General features: G+C 39.2%; 1 protein-coding gene across 1 annotated transcript; it reads right to left on the reverse strand.

Moving 5' to 3' along the window:
* Positions 1-264: 264 nt before the first annotated feature.
* On the reverse strand, positions 265-20,485 carry LOC112502602 (outer envelope protein 80, chloroplastic). Its single transcript, XM_025106557.1, has 11 exons — positions 20,328-20,485; positions 20,051-20,117; positions 19,498-19,539; positions 18,948-19,092; positions 16,033-16,191; positions 15,517-15,587; positions 15,363-15,441; positions 14,853-14,968; positions 13,278-13,425; positions 865-934; positions 265-598 (listed from the first exon to the last, which is right to left on the reverse strand). Exons 1-11 carry the CDS (start codon positions 20,359-20,361, stop codon positions 441-443), a joined length of 1,089 nt encoding a protein of 362 aa, XP_024962325.1. The 5' UTR covers positions 20,362-20,485; the 3' UTR covers positions 265-440.
* Positions 20,486-22,598: the final 2,113 nt, after the last annotated feature.

Below are 22,598 nucleotides of genomic sequence, written 5' to 3' on the forward strand. Positions count from 1 at the left end.
TTCGATTAACTTAGACATTGTTACAAGATGGGTACGGGTTTTTTCACAATTCCGTTAACAACTTAGACATTGTTACAAGATGGGTCGGGAGTTTTTCACAATTCCATTAACAACTTGCACATTGTTAAAAGATGAGTAGGTTTTTTTTAATCAGAATGGGTACATCGAATATTATTCGGATGAGTAGTTTATCCATCAAATTGGGTACGAAAAAGACTCAGGTTTTTTCATGGATTGTGAAAAAAACCGATTCGTTACACAAAATAGGTATTAAACCATTTTGTTGCATTTTACCCTTGATAATAAATAAATAAATGTGGTATTTACAGTAAATTAATAAGATTTTGACCAAACAAAATTTGTTGACTTTGACCCATTTTTCCAAGATTTGACCATAAATGATCCTCCAAATGAACCAAAGGCATAAAAGGGTGAATGAATCAAGAAGCAACATTGCTGAATCCAAAATAGATGGTCCTCTGTTGATAGGCATTGAGCGCATAGTCGACTTGAAAGTGGCCCATAGGGAACTTGAACCGGACTCCACATCCAACACCAGCTCCGGCTCCCGGTTTACCATATCTTAGACCCGGGTTTCCTATAAATAATGAATGAAGTCACTTAACCGTATATCCCACTTGAATGTGGTTCTGGGGGTGTGATATATGCAAAATTGTTTTCTACCCATAAAGAGTAGAGCAACTATTTCCACGAAGACCCCTGACTTGTGAAAAAATGTAAACAAAATAGTCTTGACAAGAAAAACAAAGAATTTCGGACCAGGTTGGAAAAAACGACGATAAGCAACATTAAAAGAAAAGAGTAGTTACAGTGAAACATAAAAAACAGGAATGGAAAACTAACCGGGAACATATCGACCTGAACCCAAATCACTTCCAACATCACAGAAGAGCGCACCATCAAGCATCTGATTCTGGTAACACAAGCCAATACTTTACACTTGAGATGAAAGTGAATGTGTATCTTAAATCAAGGAGTAAACAATGGTTCATCAAATTAGTGATTAAGAAAATGTACGAAACCACAACTGTCAAGACTCGTAAACCAAGTGGTTGTGAAGAAGCATAACAGAAACATCCCTTTAGTTTTACTAAAAGGCCTTTGGCCTTCTAGGAGGTCAAGGGTTCAAAGCTCACCAAAGGTGAGGAGGGTGAGTGGGTTTATTTGTTCTATTTAAGGTATATAAATATGATATACTTCAAAAAGAACATCCCTTTAATTTTCTTCACTTTGTTTTCCCTATGGTATTTACCATGGCCTAGCCTTTATTTACCAATTTAGCTATACGGTAAGAACACAAAGAATGATTCATCATGGCCTACCCTAAAGTTACATTGCTTTTTTCTCTCGAAAAGACCATGTTTAATGCAAACCAAACCAAACCAACCCGGCCTAGTAAATTCCACTTGAAAGCAGGTCTGGGGTGGCGATGTATCCAGACTTGTCCTCTACCCCCAAGAAGCAATGTTTAATGCACTATCACTAATTTCGCAAGGCTTTGGGTTTGTTTCCGAGATGTCAGCGGTTCAAGTCCTCTCAGGGTCACTGGAGGGTTTTCCTGGCTGTAGGTTCAGGCCCCATGAGATTAGTCAAGGTGCGTGTAAGCTGGCACCAACATCCCCGGCCATCCAAACAAGATCAAAGAGGCACATTCCGTCACTTTTGGGAAGTCAACTTTTGCACTAATGAACACCATGGTATTGAGATGCACTGACTAAGGCAATATTCAATTAGTATTAAAAAGAATTGGTAAAACCATGTGATAAGTGTTCATTTGCTTCATCACTTCAAAGGACTGTAACATGATTACCAAATTGAGTACCAAAATGCAAGAGATCCGAATGAACAAATTAAAATATAAGATTAGGTCTAGACTCGTTCCTAGTGGTAGAGATCTGTATTATGTTAGCATAAAACATCATTTATTACATATAAGATTTAATTGAAAAGACACAGCAGAGAACACTAGGGTTTACCCTAAATCCACCATGGATTCAAGCTTGGCTTATCATTGGTATCAGGGCCCTTCTCATGCACCCGAAGTTGATGGTCCGACTCACCAACGCTCAATTAATGGATAAGTATGAAGTAGTCTATCAGTGATTAGCTGCTCATGATGAATCCCTCAAGCTTCTCCACAACAGCATGACGGAATTGAAAGGGGTATGCAAGAGAGTATGAAGGGACTGCTGGAGTTAGCGGAAGGGGTTAAGTTCTTACTCATCAATTACACACAGCAGAAAGAACAAAGGACCAGAACTCCAATCTCTGTATTCCCAAGGGGACTTTTCCGGTGTCATACCACCCCCGAATTCGAAGCAAGGCTACCAACTCGTAAACCATATGACCAAATTGGAGTTTCCCTCATTCGCTGGTGATGGATTTAAAGACTGGCAGTACAAATGTAGCCAGTTCTTTGAATAGGATGAAACACCAGAAAATAAGAAGATCAGCTGAAAGGGAGGGCACTGCAGTGGCATCAGGGGTTTATGAAGGAGACAGTGGGAAAAAACATCAGTTAGAAACAATATTTAGAAGAACTCCAAGATCAATTTGTGGAAGGTATAGTTTCTAAACAGTTAATAGAACTCAGGAACTTGAAATTAACCTCCCGAATTGATGTTAGATCTATATTTAAGACTTCCAAATGAAATATTCCACACCATTCAGCTACTCAACCCACAAACCATAAACCAAGCTATGAAACTAGCAAAAATACAAGACAAAACCCAAACAATGATTTGCCAAGTAACCCGAAGACGGCAGATCAAAATAAACTCAACTTCCCTGCACCCACCTTGCTTCCTGCTCCTAAATTTTTCCCAACAACATCCCAGAATAATCCATCCTATTACCAGCCAAGAACACTACCACCCCCTTTTACACATAAACCTCTTCCCAGAGCCCAAAACAACCCATCATTGAATCCTAAACAGCAAGCCTACCCAGTTTAAACAGCTGACCAGAAAGGAATACGATGAAAAAAGAAAAAGCAATCAATGTTTGTATTGCAACGAAAAGTATGTGCCAGGACAAACGGGAGGTTCTACATGCTTATTTATCCAGAAGTTGCAGGGAATCAACAGAAACCGGTGCCGTTGAGGGAGAGTTCCCAACAGACGACAATTTTGTAGGAAATAAAGACGTATCATATCAATTTATGCCTTGCTTGGCTCCTCGCATATGCACGCATTACAGTCAGATGGTGAGGAAACATTTTGTGACTATGTTGGTAGATAGTGGTAGCCCTCCCAATTTCATTGACCTAAACCAAGGTAACAGGCTAGGTTTCACACTAATTCCTGTCAAGACAATGAACGTAGTGGTGGCTGATGGGTCCAAATTATCAGTTTAGTATGTTGTTAAAGAGCTGAAATGGGTTATTCAAGGAGTCGAATTCAGCGTTCACTTCTTTGCAATGTCCATTGGGGGTATGGAATTAGGGATGGCAAAAAGAAACCGCACCCGACTAGGAAAGCGATACCAGCCCCGGTTTGACCGAGGAATCCCCGAGTTGACCGCCAATGGGGAATCTCCGAACGTATAAACCGGGTATGGGGATACCCTTAATCCCCAACCCGAGTATTAATTATATATTTCTATGTATGTGATACGAACCAAATCCAACCCTGGGGTTAGGAACCGAGAAGTGCCTGAATTCGAGAACAGGTAATCTCCACAAAAGTCAAAGACTCTCTTAATTGATTGAATGAATGTACAAGAAACAATGGAGCACCATATTTATAGAGTTCCGCTAACAAGGAAACCTCTAAAAAAGAAGAAATTATTCTGCCCATAAAAGAAATAACCGAAATGCTTAAATTAGGAGATTATCTTCCATTCTTAACTTTGTTGCCTTAATTGTCTTCTCTGGAAAACTTGACCATATCGTCCAGGTATATCATTACTTCCCCGCCAAACTACCACCTTGTCCTCAAGGTGGAAATCAAGGAACTGGCGGTTGATAGCTTCGAGCGGCTCCCAAGTTGCCTCGTACGCAGGCAAGTCCGTCCAACGTATCAAGACTTCCTGCCCCCCAATTCCGTCACGAACTCCTTCCACCCGATCCGGCTGTAGTAAAACTTCCATCTCCTCTGTTAGTGTTGCTGGTAGCTGGGGCGCCGCCACTCGATTGCCTATGGCCTTCCGCAATTGAGACACGTGGAACACGTCATGGATTCGGGCGGATGCTGGTAACTTCAGACGGTATGCAACCTTACCAATTTTTTCCAGAACCTCAAAAGGTCCAAAAAACCGCGGGGCCAACTTCTCATTTCGGCGTCTAGCTACTGAACGCTGGCGGTACGGTTTCAGCTTCAAATAAGCCCAATCCCCTACTGCAAATTGAGCATCATGCCTATGCTCATCAGCCCGTGTCTTCATCAGTTGTTGTGCGCGAAGCAAATAACCTCGTAACTCCTGCAAGACTTGATCACGTTCAAGTAAGTATTGGTCAACCGTACTAACTGGAGTTGGCACACTTCCATAATGCAACAGATGGGGTGGGTCACGACCATATAACACGCGGAAAGGGGTAGTTTTGGTGGACGTATGGAAACATGTATTGTACGAATACTCAGCCCAGGGAAGCCACGTGACCCATTTTTTTGGTGTATCTGCAACAAAACAACGTAAGTAAGTTTCAATACATCGGTTGACCACCTCAGTCTGTCCATCCGTCTGCGGGTGGTACGCCATACTCCTCTTGAGTGTAGTGCCCAGCAATCTGAATAGTTCCTTCCAGAAATTACTCAAGAAGACCTTGTCTCGGTCTGAAACAATTGACTCAGGTACGCCGTGCAACCTGACCACCTCCTTGATGAAAATTGCTGCCACCATCGATGCCGTGTACGGGTATTTTAGAGGAATGAAATGAGCATATTTGCTGAGCCTATCCACCACAACAAAGATGACTGTGAACCCCTCTGAGATGGGCAACCCGTCGATAAAATCCATGGTCAATTCCGACCATCCTGTTGTGGGTAAGGCCAACGGTTGTAGTAATCCACTAGGTGCTATAGTTGAGTATTTTTGTCGCTAGCATACGTCACATTCGGCTACAAATCTAGTGACGTCGCCTTTCATGCCCACCCAATACACCTCACGGGCCATTCGCTTATACGTCTTTTGCACACCGGAGTGATCGCCAATCATGCTGTTATGGAACTTGCGACACAACACTGGAATCCACCCCGAATTTTTCGGTAACACTAGCCGACCTTTAAACAGGAGATTCCCACCGTCAATGGTGTACCCCTCCAGAATCGACTCACCCTCGACAATTTTACGTTTCAGACTTTGAATTTCCGCATCGTCCTCTATGTCTCTTTAACCCATTCCAGTCAACTTTCCACAAAGCGGTCAACACGGTTAGTTGTGCCTCAGCTGGTTTGCGTGAAAGAGCATCTGCCGCACTATTTTCCTTGCCAGGATGGTACACGATGTCAAAATTGTATCCTAAGAGTTTACACAACCACTTCTGGTATTCTTCGGTAACTGTGCGCTGTTCGAGAAGGTATTTAAGGCTGCGTTGGTCCGTTTTCACTAAAAATTAGCGACCCAGTAAGTACGGTCTCCATTTCTGAATTGCCATTACGATCGCCATCAACTCCCTCTCATAAACCGATTTCAATCGTGCACGGGTTCCCAAAACATGGCTGAAAAATGCTAACGGTCGCCCCTCCTGCATTAACACAGCACCCAACCCAAAACCCGATGCGTCCGTTTCGACAACGAATTCTTTGTCAAAATCGGGTAAAGCCAACACAGGCACTTGGGTCATAGCGGACTGGAGTTGATGAAATGCCTTTGTTGCTTCATCATTCCAATGAAAGTTATCTTTTTTGAGTTGGTCGGTGAGAGGCCATGCAATCTTGCCATAATTTTTTACGAACTTGCGATAATATCCAGTCAAGTAGAGAAACCCACGAAGTTCCCGAAGCGTTTTTGGTACGGGCCATTGCAGCATTGCTTCGATTTTAGACGGGTCTGCCGAAACCCCCTCATTGGACACGATGTGTCCTAAATACTCCACCTGTTGTTGCCAAAAAGTGCATTTTTTCCGGTTTGCGTATAACTGGTTTTCTTGTAGTACACGCAAGGCTGTTTCGAGATGTTCTACATGCTCGTTTTCGGTTTTGCTATATATCAGAATGTCATAAAAAAACACCAGTATAAAGCGTCTTAAAAAAGGTCCGAACACCTTATTCATCAAAGACCAGAAAGTGGCCGGTGCGTTGGTTAACCCGAAGGGCATAACCCGGAATTCATAATGGCCCTCATGTGTTCGGAAGGTTGTTTTAGGAATGTCGCTAGTTTTCATTCTAATTTGGTGGTACCCGGTTCTCAGATCGAGTTTAGAAAATACAGTAGCTCCGTGTAGTTTATCTAAAAGTTCGTTAATTACTGGTATGGGAAACTTATCGAGAATCGTGGCTTTGTTGAGAACCCGATAGTCCACACAAAATCTCCAACTCCCGTCTTTCTTTTTGACCATGAGAACAGGACTTGAGAATGGGCTGGTACTTGGTTGAATCACACCCGCATCCAGCATTTCTCTCACCAATCTTTCTATTTCATCCTTCTTGGATATGCGGATAACGGTAAGGTCGGACGCTAATCGGAGCGGTATCGGCCCGAAGAGTTATAGCGTGCTCATGACTGCGGGGTGGGGGTAACCCTTTTGGCAACTCAAAAATATCACCAAAAGCCTTGAGTAAGGACTCAACAGGCGTGGGTATTGGAGAGAGTGAAGTTGTTTTATTTTCTTGAATGTTCAAATGTAACAAAAAACTCGTTACCTCTTGTTGTAGCAGCTTGTGAAGAGTTTTGCATGACGCCTCTGATCTTGACAGGCTGGGGTCACCTAATATATTAACTTGCCTTTCTCCGTCCCAAAACTGCATCCTAAGCTCCCGCCAGTTAACTGTCATATCGCCCAGTTTCTGTAACCACGCGATTCCCAGAATCAAATCGGAACCGCCAAGGTCAAGTGGAAAGAAATCCTCCACTATCTGCAGCTCTGGTAAGCTCAGAACCACCTTGTGACACATTCCTCGACTTCGGTCCACCATACCATTCCACAGTCGTACCTTAACCGAACCTGTTTGTGAGATTTCCATACCTAGCCTTGCCACTATGTGATTGGAGATGAAGTTGTGAATGGCCCCACTATCGATCAACACTGTCACCTGTGTTCCTYCGATATCCCCATTCACTTTCATGGTGTGTGGCGGGGTTAAGCCGCTAACCGAATTAAGTGACACCTCCACAGAATCCAAGTGAGCATGACCATCTCCCTCCTCCTCGGATTCACTATGAGTATCCTCCTCGTCAACGATCAATACCTGCAAAGTTTAGCTCGGGCATCGATGTCCCGGTGCAAATTTCCCGTCACACCTAAAACAAAGACCCTTAGCACGCTTATCCGCAAACTCCGCCTCTGTTAGCCTTTTAAATTGCCCAGTGTTAATCGTGGTACCCTCCTTGCCGGTTGTCACTACCGGTGTTACCGTGTTGCTTGCTTTGAATTGGTTGAAGCCTCCGGTACGTGCCTTAGGGGTCACATTACCCTTATTCTCATCGATAATCACAGCCGCCCTCATTGCCCTGGCGAGGCTCTCGGGTTCCATCACTCTCACCGCCGATCTCAAGTCCGGCTTCAATCCCTTGATAAACGTACCCTCTAATACTTGCTCTGGAAGATCAAGTATCTGGCCGGCTAGCTTCTCGAACTCGCTCACATAGTCACGAGCCGTCCCCACCTGATGAATAGCAAGAAACTGCTCGTAAAGACTTCCTTCATAAGATGGCTGAAAACGAACCAGAAGCTTTTGTTTTAGCTTTTCCATGAACGACAAGGTGACCTTGCTTCCACCCAACGGTACCATGCGAGTGCTGGCCCGTCCATGCACAGGGCAGCCGCTCTCAACCSGTCCTTCCCTTCGATCCCTTGCACCTCAAAGTACCATTCAATACGATAAATCCACCCATACGCATCGTTACCCTCAAAGATCGGCTTCTTGATCTTGCAACAATCACGCAATGGGTCCCTGTTTTTCACCCCCGAATTGTTCTTCTTTGACCCCACCGACTCATCGTCATCAACCGAAGAGTCTGAATCACTCATCGGTTCCTTCTTCTTGTTGTTCTTCCTTCTTGGGTCTCCGTTCAAATCACTGATTGCTTTCAAAATCTCCTGAAATTGCATAGCGATTTCGGTATGGTTGGCCTCTGCCTCCTCCCGCACCCTAGCCACTTCGGTCTCAAAAAGGCCGATCCGATCAGTGTTGTTGAGTTTTGAACCCATCTCGCAGACCCGAACTAGCGTCGTGAGCAGTAATGTGAATAGTGTAGCGTGAACAGTACCCAATAACGATATTGGTGTCAGAATCGTCGCTCTGATACCAATTGATACGAACCGAATCCAACCCTGGGGTTAGGACCCGAGAAATGCCTGAATTCGAGAACAGGTAATCTCCACAAAAGTCAAAGACTCTCTTAATTGATTGAATGAATGTACAAGAAACAATGGAGCACCATATTTATNTGCCCATAAAAGAAATAACCGAAATGCTTAAATTAGGAGATTATCTTCCATTCTTAACTTTGTTGCCTTAATTGTCTTCTCTGGTAAACTTGACCATATCGTCCAGATATATCAGTATGTATGTATATATATATATATATATACACCAAGTATAATAATATAGTGAGAAACCCAATGAGTGTATACAATGTACAAACATAATCAATCTTCCATGATGAAAACTTGTAAAAGATGTACATTATTGATTTGGTTGTTCGTGGGAAACTTTGTTGATATAACGACGTGATTATATGAACTTCAATTATTAAGTATTGTAATTGATATATTTGCGTTTGAACTACGTGTTTTATGTTACCCTTATACTAATGCAACAATTAAAATTTGGGTAATAATATTTTAGCATTATATGTTGTTTAAACGTAAAATTGGTATTTATATACATAATATATAAAAATATTACGTATAAAAGACAGGAACATACAATTTAAATGGAAGGGAACCAGGAGGGCAGTAGAAGAATTGAACGAAGGGAAACATGGAGCTGAATTTTCAGTCGATCAATTGTACTCGATTGATTCTCCACAAAGGTTATCCCAATTTTGGTCAGTTGCACTCGATGACTCGTGTTTGAAAACTTTGAAAGACCAACAAAGAAGAGAATTAGAAGGTCTACTCGAATAACTCGATGAATTCAATGATGTCTTCAATACCCCCAAGTGTTTGCCACCTAAAAGAGATCTCGATCATTCAATCACGTTGTTAAGGGGCAAGCAATCCAGTGAATTTAAAAGCATACCTATACGAGATTCTGCAGAAAGATGTCATGGAAGGGCTAGTACAAGAAATGTTTGATAGCGGTGTAATCAAACCCAGCAATAGTGAATTCGTTTCACCCGTGGTATTAACTAATAATAAAAAAATGGCAGTTGGAGATTCTGAGTGGATTATCGAAGGCTAAACCAATCAACAATAAAAATCAGTTTCCAACTCCCATTGTCGAAGAACTGACTGATGAATTACATGGAGCTCGCTTTTTCCTAAACTGGATTAAAGAAGCGGATATCATCAAATTAGAATGAACAAGGGCGATATTCGGAAAACAGCATTCCGAACTCATGAGGGACTGTACGAGTTCATGGTGATGACTCTGGATTGTCAAATGCCCCGGCCACATTTCAAAACATTATGAACTTTGTTTTCAAGCCACTCCTCGGGAAGTTTGTTCTAGTTTTCTTTGATGACATACTCATTTACAGCAGCAGTTGGGCCAAATATCTTAAACATCTGGGCAACACTAGCAACACTTCGAAGCCAATCACTAATGCCAAGCTATCTAAATGGACCTTTGCCACACTCAAAGTTGATTATCTTGGGCATGTGATCTGTGTGGAAGGAGTAAAGGCTGATCCTAAGAAAATCAAGGATATGCTGAACTGTCCTACACCCCAAAACATTAAGGAATTGTGAGGATTCCTTGGTTTAACCGGATACTATAGAAGATTCATTAAGGATTACAGAAAAGTGGCTACACCCCTCATCAATTTATTAAAGAAGGGAGCTCTCGGTTGGAGTTTGGAAGCTGACAAAGCCTTCTATGAACTAAAGAACGCCATGGCTCATACACCGGTTTTAGCACAAGCAAACTTTGAAGAGTCGTTTGCCATCGAGAAGGATGCATCTGGGATTGGAATTGGAGCTATACTCACCCAAAAAAGGAACCCCATCGCTTTTTTCAGCAGGACCACTTAGGAGAGAACCCTTAGCTATAGTGGCGGCCATTCAAAGATGGAGGGGATACCCTTTGGGCAGACTATATATCATCAAAACCGACCACCAACCTCTTAAACACCTGCTGGAACAGAAGGAATGCAACCCAACCCTTGAAAAGTGGCTTAGCAAGTTGATTGGTCTCCAATATACAATCCAATATCCTAAAGAGTCGGAGAATACTGTAGCAGATGCTCCATCCAGGAAAAATTCAGCAGCTCCCTTAACCACTTGCCGAGCTATCTCGAGTGTGTTCACGGGCTGAAGGGACAGAATTGGGCAAAGTGTATCTATGGATGGTAAACTACAAGGGTTAATAGATGCATTAAAAGAAAATCCGTCTAGTACTCCAAATTATTCGACAGAGGATGGTTGTCTTCTATGGGAAGGCAGGTTGGTAGTCGGGAATGATTCAGCTCTCGAACAAGAATTATGAGAGTTACTCCATGCTAGTTTTATGGGTGGTTATTCAGGGGTACACAGCACGAATCTGAGAATGATCAGCACTGTGTATTGGAAGGGTCTACAAGCAGATATCCGGAATTTTCGTAAGGGAATGTCAAATCTGTCAGCGGAGTAAATATGACACGTTTCGAGGGTTACTGCAGCCGCTGGAAATTCCAAAGAAGTTATGGGAAGTTGTTTCCATGGATTTTATCAAAGGGTTACCGAAATCACAAGGGTAATACCACTATCCTGGTAGTGGTTGATTTCGGTTTGAAGCATCCTTACACCATGGCTATCGTTAATCAAAACTTTCTGGATCAGATTTCTAAATTGTACGGCATGCCCACGAAAATCATCTCGAACAGAGACCCCCTTTTCTTGAGTAGCTTCTGGAAGTAACTTTTTAGGGCGCATGGTACAACCCTTGCTTTTTCCACTGCATACCACCCGCAGTCAGACGGCCAGACAAAAGTTCTCAACAGGTGCTTGGAAACATTCTACAGTGCTTCACTTTGGATTCACCCTCATGGTTTAAATGGTTACCTATGGCCCAATATTGGTACAATACATCATTCCACTAAGAACTATTTGGGCCAACCACCTCCTAACTACATTCACTACCATTAAAGGACTCCCCTAACCAAGTTCTCGATGCTTTACTCAGAGAAAAAGAAACAATGGTAAGACTCTCGAGGGATAATTTGAAGAGAGCTCAACAGAGGATGAAGGTACAAGCTGATAAACACAGAAGTGAAAGGAAATTTATGGTTGGAGGTTGGGTCTACCTGAAACTTCAACCTTACAGACAACATTCGTCAACAGGAGGGCCTTTCATAAGTTGTCTGCGAGGTATTATGGACCGTTTAGAGTCTCAGAAAAAATACGAGAAATAGCCTACAAACTGGAATTGCCTCCCACTTCTGAAGTACACAATGTCTTCCATGTATCCCTACTAAAAAAGAAACTGGGGACCCACACGGCAGCAGTAACATTACCTCACCTCAGGTGACAGAAAGTGGGGAATTTAACCATGTCCCTTTAAAGATTTTGGACAAAAAGATTTGGAATAAAAGGATGGTCCACATAAACAATAAAGCTACTTCCGAGGTGCTTGTCCAGTAGTCTAATTTGAAGATTGACGACAGTACATGGGAGGAATTTCATAATCTACAGAGCAGGTTCCTTCCATTGACATATGGGCAAATTATAATCCTTGAGGTCAAGGATTGTCTGAAGAGGATGGCAATGATACGACAATGTTTTAGTAGGACGAAATAAATAGTTCAATTGTTTTTGTATAGGACAGGATGGCTTTATCCTAGTGGTAGAGATCTGTATTCTGTTAGCATAAAATAGCACGAATCAGGGAGGGAAGGATTCATTCATTATGTATAAGATTTAATTGAGAACACACAACAAAGTTGTTCTCTGGCTGATTTACCCTAAATTCACTCAACTTCGGAATGGGATATAGACCAGATACTAAAGAATGGCAATCCAATTGGGTATACATATCCTATAAACTCGTCTTACTTGGGTACTGGAATAGAAGACAAGGAACCATCAAATGAATAAATACGCTGACACTCACCGAGTGTCCCAATCATTTGGGAAGGCTCGTGTTTTTCAAAGGTGCAATGGGTCCAAAACTAATTCTCCGTGAGTTTACTAGTAGACAAGAATATCATAAATGTAATTTACTTTGGCTTGTGATTTTACCATGGTACCAATTTTAATCATTGTCCAACTCCAACCATGCTACGGCTAGTGGCTACACGATAAGTAACATTTTGATTGACTTAAATGATATGCGAAAACATTTACTATGAAAATACTCTCATTGACACATAATAAAGAAAATGTTTATTGATAAGATGTCTAAAATGCCCCTTAAAAAAACTTGTGGACCACAATCAAAGGTACTAACTTCAAGTAATGATTTCATTACCAAACCAAGCCCGGTATATCCCACCCGGAGGCAGGGTCTAAGGGGTGGGGAAGGGGGAATGTACACAGACCTGGCCTCTACCCTAGAAGGGTAGAGGCAATTGATCCCGTAAAGACCTCGGCTAGTGAAAAGTGTGCAAAACGGAGAATTTCAAGAAATGATTAACATGCAAAAAGAAGTAAATAGGATCAAGGACTTGCCAAAAAAGTAAATGTTGCATCTCTTTTTGTGAAACATTTACTCTTTTTGGCAAGTGTTTGATCCTATTTACTTTTAAGGTTTATAAAACAAATTGGAAAATATCGGGGGGTCAAAGGTCAGGAGGGTGTGTGAGTTCATCTGTTGTATATAAGTATTATCTACTTCTAAAACATGGGGACTAATAGACATGAGTGAAGAAGTACAATGGAACAATTACCATGCATTATATTGGGGCGAAAACATTATGAAATTTAAGGATAAGCTTGGGGTACAAACAAAGGAAAACAAAATACCATAACTTATTTATATCATATATTCATATGAGAAAAAGTAATAGGTAAATACCATCGGGAATGTCAGCTCAGTGTTAGCAACCAGACAAGATCTACCAGATCCAACGGCACCCTCCCCATATCCTCGAACACTACCAAGTCCCCCGATTGCAAATGCTTGGTAAGGAGCTATATCACCTACTATCGAACCACCTGTAATGCTGTCACATAGAAACAGTTTGAGAGAGATAAACAGCACTTTAAGTTATGAAGTGTGAAACTGCAATTAACAAAACAAGAAAAGAACTACTCTGGTGTTCACGGTGCGCTTTAGGGTGAAAACCACAAACCGCACCACATATGCCTCAAACCGCAAAAAACCACAGTTTACACCTAACGCATTTCAATCTCAATAACTATAAAATTATAAGTTCAAAATAAATTTTGACTGTCCATACAATAAAAAGTTCCAATACCTCCCAAATAGGAAAATACATAATAAAAAGCAGTCCAAAACAAACTAAATAAGTTCAAATCCAAGACATAATAATGAATAAAACAAATTGTGGGAATGTCAAAACTCAAAAGACTAAAATATGAAGGGTAAAATAAAAAGTAATACATAATGTATACATATTAAAAAAATTGATTTAATAACTACAAATTACAGTCATATATATAATGAATAAATGTATTAATTCAATTAAAGATTAAAGCCATATAGTATATATATGAGGTGCGGTTTGAAAGGGTGATTTCAAATAAATCAAACCCACAAACCACACTGCAAAGTGCCAATTGATAAAAATGCAAACCGCACCCCAAAAGTTCTAAACCATGCAGTGTAGGCAGTTCAATGGTGTTGATGAACACCCCTAAAAAGTACTGAAGAATATAAATGAAAAGAAAAGAAACCAAAGAGAACATAGAAGTTTTCTGAATTAAGCTCCTATAAGGATTTGGTAATCTTGCAAAGCATTTTATATATTTTCAAATTACCATCTCTAATTCTAGTAGGGGTGCTCAAAAAACCGACCAACCCGGCAAACCCAACCTGGAAAAACCCAAAAAACCTCAACCCGAGGTAACCCAACACATAGTTCATACAAAATTAGGTCAAACCGCATCTATTTGGTTGGAATTGGGTTGGGATAATTTGAACCTAAACCAACCCACTGAACCTAATGCCTTTCTATACAAGGGATTCAATATGATTGTTGAGTCCATAATTAATATATGTACATTATGCATTTAGACCAACTCATAATTAGCTATATTACAATTTCAACTGTAATTTTACTTTCTTATTTACATGAATTTTCCACTTCTTTGAGTTTGTTAGCCCTTTTTGTATGTTTTCATTTTAATTTTACTTTGTTTAAACACCAATGCTTACCAAGATTGTAAATGATGTACCAAAGTTTCGACCAGGCCAACCCAACCCAACCCAACCCGCCCCGCATGGTTTAGGTTGGGTTGGGTTGTAGTTTTGCTTGATTGGGTTGGGTTGAGATTTTTCAAACCACAAACATTGGGTTGGGTTGTTCAAATGCCTTCAACCCAGCAAACCCAATCCACCTGCAGCCCTAAATTCTAGTATCATGTTCTCAATTTGGTAAGTTTCCTTCACTCAAAGAAAAATCCTCACCTAGCCAAGAGAAATCCAGGACCTGCTCTAACTCCCTTTGATGCGGCAAACTTGAACCGATTGAAGATTAACCACTTTGACATAAGAGGAATCCCTTGTTCTATTTGTAGACTAAACTGAATATACGACAGTTTAAAAAAATTATTAATGGCATACTATCGTTGATAAAAATCAAGCAATAGATTCAGATAACAAATACACCTCTGCCCCAAAATAAATGTCCACAGTGAAAAAGGCACATAATTTTGGGAATGTGTAACTATTACACTTTTTAATTACATAAATGACAATTTTACCTTTAATAATAGACAGAGTATGAATTTCCTCTAGTCTCATAATTAAGGTTAGAATTAGAAAGTAGGCACTTACTTTGAAAGTAGACATTTATTTTTGGACAAACTAAACTAGAAATGTGGACACTTATATTGGGATAAACTAAAGTAGAAATGTGGCACTTATTTCGGGATGGAGGGAGTAACTAATATCAACATAATAAGGAAAGATAATAACCCGTGTGAAACTATGATCATTTGCCTTTGCGAATCTGGACTCCTGTTTCAGTACTACCATACTATCATGACAACTACCGCTGCATCAAAAAGAATCTTGAGACATCTGCCAGTGTGCAAACTTGTCAAAGCACATTAAGAAAAGCCGTAAATACCTGGAAGTCACTGTAAATCCATGAATATCTCTAGTTATTGAGTGGCCATCGTCATTGACTGGACGGACATGCTGCATACCAACATGACTAAGTTGAAACATTTTTCCATGCTCAAAAAGGAATAGGAAGACAAACTTTCTGAGGTCAAACAAATTAATTTCCAATTACAAATTTGAGATCTATTTGTAAGAAATGCAACAACAATTTCATTCTAGAATTGACATCAACTTTAGCTATTAATTCAAAGTTAAAGATTATTAATCCTTTTGACCTTTAGGGTTTAGTACACCCGTAAAAACCAAACCAGCCCAAGCCAATAAATCCTACTCGTAGGGGATGAGATGTACCCGACCTCTACCCCAAAGAGTAGAGCATTGCTTATGCGAAGACCCCGGCTTATGCAAGAGTGTGAGCAAACAGGTAGAAGGAACAAAGAGTAGCAAATGATGAACATAGAACAAGAAAAATAAGTATGAAAAACAAAAGGGCATAGTATACTCGATATGCTCACTTTACCTCAAACTTTATACTCGTTTTGCTGCTCCAGTTGGAACTTCCGGGCTCATCTAGATCTAGGCCGGCAGAGAAGCGGCATAGGTTGACACCACCGCTTCCTGTACGGGAGAAGTTGTCAACAGGCACACCATGTATGCCAATCTCAGGCGAGACAGAATGCTGGTCAACAAAGTAAATTAATATAAGATGATAACTAGATGAATTGTGCATGTATCCCAATCAAGAGAAGAAAAAAGATTTCTGAAAGCTATTTTAATTAAATGTTTTCACTTATATGTTTTCAACTTTTTGATCGTCTCCATTATTTGTTATAACATTGAGAATGAAGAGGAGCTATTTAGAGCATTAAAAATTGATCAGAATAATTGAAAACACTATTGCTCTTTTTTAAGTGGTCACGGTTTTTTTGCTTCAATTTTCACTTCTGACTTTTAACATTCAAATAAAGCAGAATGGTCTGAAATATAACAGCAGTATGCAACTGTTTAGACCCAAGTCTTCCCTGTGGTCTTAGAGATAAGGGATAACAAAGTAGAGGACATCATCGATGAGAAACATAAGACCAACATGACCCACATAGAATAGTCACGTGAAAGACTCTAATCATCAAAACTCCTTAGACTCAAGTCTTCCCGGAATGAGCGCTAAGCCTCATCACTCCTCTACCGCCAACTTGATCATCAAGTCAACAAATTATGTAGAACGAAGTGAAAAGTCCTACACATACCCCGTCTTAGAAGGTGTTAAACACTCAAAACCTCTATTTTACTTAATCGATTTGGGAAGGTGTTGAGGTAGTATCATTCATTTGTGTGAATACACCAGCCGAACCATACAAAACAAGGCCTACCTTAGAGTGGTGGCATTAGCATCTACCTGACCTCGGCTATCCATGCAAAGGTTGAACTAACCTTGACATTAGGCTCATCGGTGAAAAGGCAGGCTCGACCTTATCACAAACCAAGTTAATGTTAGCTGCTATCTAACGTCAAAATTTAATCAACCTCCTGATAGGCAACCCAACTCATATGCGAAAAGACCAACCTCAACATTTGGTTGACCTTAGCATCTTGCCGACCTACCTTATCATTGGAAAAGCAACCCTAGCATGCAAGAAGACAGATGGTAGCATGACAAAGACAGTTGACCTGAACATAAGACTGGCCTTATCTCATCCATCAAAAGCATAGACAAGCACTCATCAAAATAAAGCTCCAACCCCAACTTGGCCACAAAGCTATGAGATCATGCAAGTCAGTAACATAATTGAAGGCATCATCAAGGTCAAAAGTTGGATTCGACAACCTACCCTAGTAAGTCATATAGATTAAAGACTCTGATCCAATTCGTTGCAATTGAATCAAATTTGAACAATAATGCGCTGAAAAATAAGTGATTCTTTCTCCAAGTCAAGTGATTACTTCTCCACTATCACAAATTACATAGCCACTTCTTCTCCATTATCACATATCTCCACTACCAACTCACAACTTTATTTATACTATAGCTGACACTACTGACATTCTAGAAACTTCTTTTTACTGAAAAAGACATAACAACCCTTCTCCTAGGTCATCTTCTTGCGTCGAGAGTAAGTCTTAAGCGGTTGACTCTCATCAATACTCGCATGCCAAAGTTGCACCTTGTCCTCAATGTGAAAAGAGGGAAACTGGAACTTCAACATATCATAGTCTTCCCAAGTTGCTTCAAACAATGGCAATCCCATCCATTTAATCAAACTTCCAAACCCTTTGGTGAGGTGTTCATACGACTACAATACTTCAACACCTTTAAATAATGATAGCATGCCCCACTGTCTATTTAAATAATGATAAGATACACTTGCAATTTAAATATAAGATCCACCCACAAGCCCCAGGCAATCAGTCATACCACCTCTGTGTTGCCTCAATGCCACACTGACTCACACAGTGCCCCACCCACAAAAGGCATAAGACCCATTGAAGTAGGGAGAGGCGGCGCCTCATATACGGTTTTGGCCGCCTCGTTTCAAGGCGCGCCTCAACTGTTTTTTTAAAACAATGGATGACGATACTGACATTCTAGAAACTACATTTTACTGAAAAAGACATAACATCCCTTCTCCTAAATCATCTTCTTGCGTTGAGAGTAAGTTTTAAGCGATTGACTCTCATCAGACTCATCAACCTAGCAAGAAGGCAACAAAATCATTGAAGCCACAATAACCCAAATCAGTCCACCCATGAGTAGTCATCCTATACACCTCACTCATACAATACCGAGACAAAAGAACAAGCTCTTCCTTCTAGTCTATCCAATCAGTCATGTATATGACCTCACAAACCCATTTAGGGGCAAACACATTACTTAAGCCATGATCATTTATCACTACAATGTGACCCAACCACGTTCAAAAACATAGCATATAGGACGAACATCCATAGACGAGACTACTTGAACCTCATCTCCGGAAACATACAACGGAGAAACTCCATTCATAAAAAAAACAAAGAAATAAGGGGCAAATGATATGGGCTTAATCTTGCAACAGCAAATAGCCAATTGGAGCATGCAAGACTACTCTAGTTGGAAAATGGAATGCTTCAAGATTAGGAAAAGAAGGAAACTTGGAGTCATCCCAACATCCTTGATGAGAACGCTTCAAGATCCCATTATACACTTTGATAGCTAGATCAAAGAACCTCCTTGAATCAAAAGAGAAGCTTAAACAACGTCTTATTCAGCAATTGCTAACCAATTGAAAAGAGGGTAAAGTTAAACGACACAAATTTAAATCTAAAACATAACCCTACAACAAAAAACAACCATGATCCAGACAAGTCCTTATAAAGACAATCGAGAAGATCACATAGTTCGAATAAAGTGTTGACCACTCTTGTTGGTCCATAAAGCAATCTTAGATAATAACAAACCTGAATGACAAACGAATGTTGAGCAAGCCATTCTGGCCTAGGCTTCCTATAGGCAATCAATATATTGGAATCTGAAAGCCCTTTATCCCACAATACATCAAGCTTCTCACTCTTTCCAAATAAGTTGGGGTGTTTTATGCAAAGACTGCAAAAAGAAATAAATACATAAGTTGCAACCTGGATTGACATGAAACAAAGAATTATGTTTGCACAAAGAATAGTCCCCTAAAAATATAAGCAGATAAAGAAAATTGTAAGTGTGCTATTACAAAAAGGGGACTCTAATTGTGAAACTGATGGAATGTTTTAAATAGCATGTATTGACTAAATTTACAAAATTAGAAAGGGTGAGATTGTGGAAAGATATATTACAAAATGCATGCAACTTTTTGTCCAAAGACTTGAAATGTCTTCTATTCTTGTTTACATTTATTTATCTTTAGTAAATATGAAGTGTGTTGCCATGTTGCTATCAGCAAGACACAAGTTCGTTTACGAATAAATAGGTACAACTGAAATGATAATAAAACATCTACAACACTCATCATACCTCCCAACAATCAGTGAAAGCGGACTGCCCCTGTCTGAATTTCTGCTTAATAACAAAAAAACAAACAAGAACAATATGGTGACCAATCAAATAAATATTAAAAGGACAACTCGAATTTATAATAACAAGATTCAATTGGTTTTGAAGCAGAGGCTGCAGAGTGCAGTAGGCATACACTCATACCATCATTCTTTTTATGCCTCAATGGAAAAGTTAGGCAGATGGGAACTCATGGAGGAGAGCATATTAGCAAGATCATTAGTGTGACATCTGGTAAATATGAATTAATTCTTTAACATGGGTAATTCTGTTCGTTGCTGATCAGCTTTGAGTTGGAAAATTACTCGTTTATCCAGGCAGCCAGACAAGAATAGGCGTAATAGCATTACAGGAAGTGGTAATCCCACAGTGTAATCATCAATTAATCAAAAAGGGATAGGAGGTCAGGGTTTCAAACCTCACCATAGGTGGGTAGGGTGTGTGAGTTTATTTGTTGCATTTGCGGTATATATTTCAAAAAAAATTAATCAAAAAGGGAAAGTAGAACCAGAACCTGAAAGAATGAACCATCATAGCAGCACATAGTCTGTGCGTGAAATCAACATTGAAGTCTATCTTGGCTGTATGAAATAGCAACAAATAAACAAAGCATAAGGTCATAATAGACAGAGAACACACACATTCAACGTCGAATCAGCATGCAAAGAGTGATAAAAAGATGCACATTTTCTAGGGTTCTACTGGCAATATGTGCTGATTAAATCACTTTTTCTGCAAATTAGGAAGGGAAAGGCACATCCAATTGAGAAAAAGGAAAAAACAAGAGAGACCTTTGCCAGCATGGACGCTCTTCTGAGCTCCCATCGGATAACTTTTTCCACCATTCAAAATCCCAAATTTCCGATGGCTTTGAGAGAGACTGCAAAAGGGGTAACGGGATTACAGAGGAGAGAAGCTTGAAAGCGGACGAAGAGGGGGAGGGGAGTGAGTGAGCTATGCCACAGACAAAGAGTCATCACCGTAGCAAGTTATCTCTTTCTCTCTTGATTGGTTTTGGTATTTTTGCACGTGCCACTCACGTTTGTTTTCTCCTTTAATTTTACTTTTTTGTTGTTAAGTAAATTACATTTTTGGTCCTTGGTTTGTTGAAACTTTTGTATTTTTGTTATTGTGTTTTTGAAATTAAGGTTTTTGTCCCTGTAGTTGATGATATATTATTGTTTTTTGTCTTGTAGTTTGTAACTCATTGTTGTTATTGTAGTTTATATTTATTATTGTTTCAGTCTCTTATACTTAACGGTAAATCATTGACGGACTTTGTTTTAGAGACGAAAAACCGTAATTCAAGCTAAGAATTGCTAACCATGGAGACCAAAGACTAGGGGTGTTCATGGCTTGAATTGATCGAATTAAAGACATTTGAACAATCCAACTCAATACTTGTGGTCAAAAGAATCTTAATCCAACTCAACATGAACCGTACGAATTGGTCAGGTTGATACTTTGGTACATCAAAATGTTCTCTTTACATTGATTATGTTGTTTTTTTCTAATTTACTCATAATTCTTTTTCATCATCAAACATTTGGTACAACTTAATCATACTTTTTAAATATTAAGTATATCACATTCAATTAATTTTTTCAAATTTATATATATATATATATATATAGAGAGAGAGAGAGAGAGAGAGAGATAGATGTTCATTTGGGAAGTGGTAAGTATTTGAGAAGTAAAAAAGTGGTCTTAGCCCTTCATATGGGCAAGATTGATCAAGAATTGTGGTTTTGACTAGTTCAAAATTACACCTTCTGATTGGTCAAGATTTACGATTTTAACTGGTCAAACGAAATATAAAAGGGTAATTTCATAATTTCTACAAATAGCAGCAAACAAGTACATATTTGAACTCATATACAAATAGCGATAAGCAAGTGCATATGTGAACCCATAAATGCATATGTGAGCCCACAGTTCATATATGAATTACTTAATTAATTCATATGAGAATCAGTTAATCAGTTCATATGTAAATCACACAGGTTCATATGCAAGTCAGTTAATTAGTTCATATGTGAATAAGTTAAATAGTTAATATGTGAATCGCATTGTTCACATATGTACTTGTTTTCCCGCTAAAACTTATGAAATTACCCTTCTATCTTCCGCATATCATATGAGCAATTATCTAGTGTTTCACAGTCAAAGTCATAAATCTTGACCAGATGAAAGATTAGAATCACTTATATACTTTTCAAATACTTATCATTTTTCAAATGAACCTATGGCTATACATACATACATACATATATATGTGTGTGTGTGTGTGTGTGTATGTGTGTGTGAGCAGTTATTGAACATGTATACAAAGGAGTTATGGAGAATAAATTGAAAATATATGTATATGAAAAGGGTTCGTGATGATGTGATTGTCTAATGTATATATTAATAGAGACTCAGTAATCATACTAAATCCAAAAATCAAAAAACAATATTGGGTTCATCAATTTGGGTTGGGTTCAAATAAAGGTAACTCGATATCAACCCCACCTTTTTGAAGATTTTACATTCTATTAGACATCGGATTGCTGAGAGTTGAATTATTTCACGTTAAATTAATCCGATTGGTCAGATTTTTAGACACTCCTACCAAAGAGGTTAATTTGAAAAACATAAGAATAAAAGTCACACATTTTAACAAACCAAATGGAACGAAAAATGTAGTTTACATGATATTTCTTTTTGTATTTATTACTTGAAATAAAGCTTGATAAATTTTTTAAAAATAATTTGTTAAGCATTAGATACAGTTTATTTATTCGTAATCTGTTAAAATGTAAGTTTGCAACTTCACTATGATGTAATTACATACAATTTTTTAAAGCTCCATATTTAAAATTATAAAACGAATTATTAGACACGTTGAAATAATTTATAAACATTGATCTATGTTACCATGCTCTATAAATTTGATAATTTCCTTTCAAATAAGAAATTGTGCAAGTTTTTCATTCTCCATTTATAACAAACTTTTATTTTATATCACGTCGAGTTTTATATCTATACTATATTATAAAGCATTTGATAAAAACTCTTAAAAA

This window comes from Cynara cardunculus (genome assembly GCF_001531365.2).
Source record: "Cynara cardunculus var. scolymus isolate 2C chromosome LG 1, CcrdV1, whole genome shotgun sequence".
NCBI classification, from domain to species: Eukaryota; Viridiplantae; Streptophyta; class Magnoliopsida; order Asterales; family Asteraceae; genus Cynara; species Cynara cardunculus.

Excerpts from the sequence above, each read along its gene's own strand:
- LOC112502602 (XM_025106557.1), bottom strand. The coding sequence starts at position 20,361 with ATGGGAGCTCAGAAGAGCGTCCATGCTGGCAAAG. Across the intron at positions 16,192-18,947 it reads AACATTCGTTTGTCATTCAG|CATTCTGTCTCGCCTGAGAT; the intron begins GTTTGTTATTAT and ends TTTGTTGACCAG. Across the intron at positions 599-864 it reads TTCAGGTCGATATGTTCCCG|GAAACCCGGGTCTAAGATAT; the intron begins GTTAGTTTTCCA and ends CATTATTTATAG.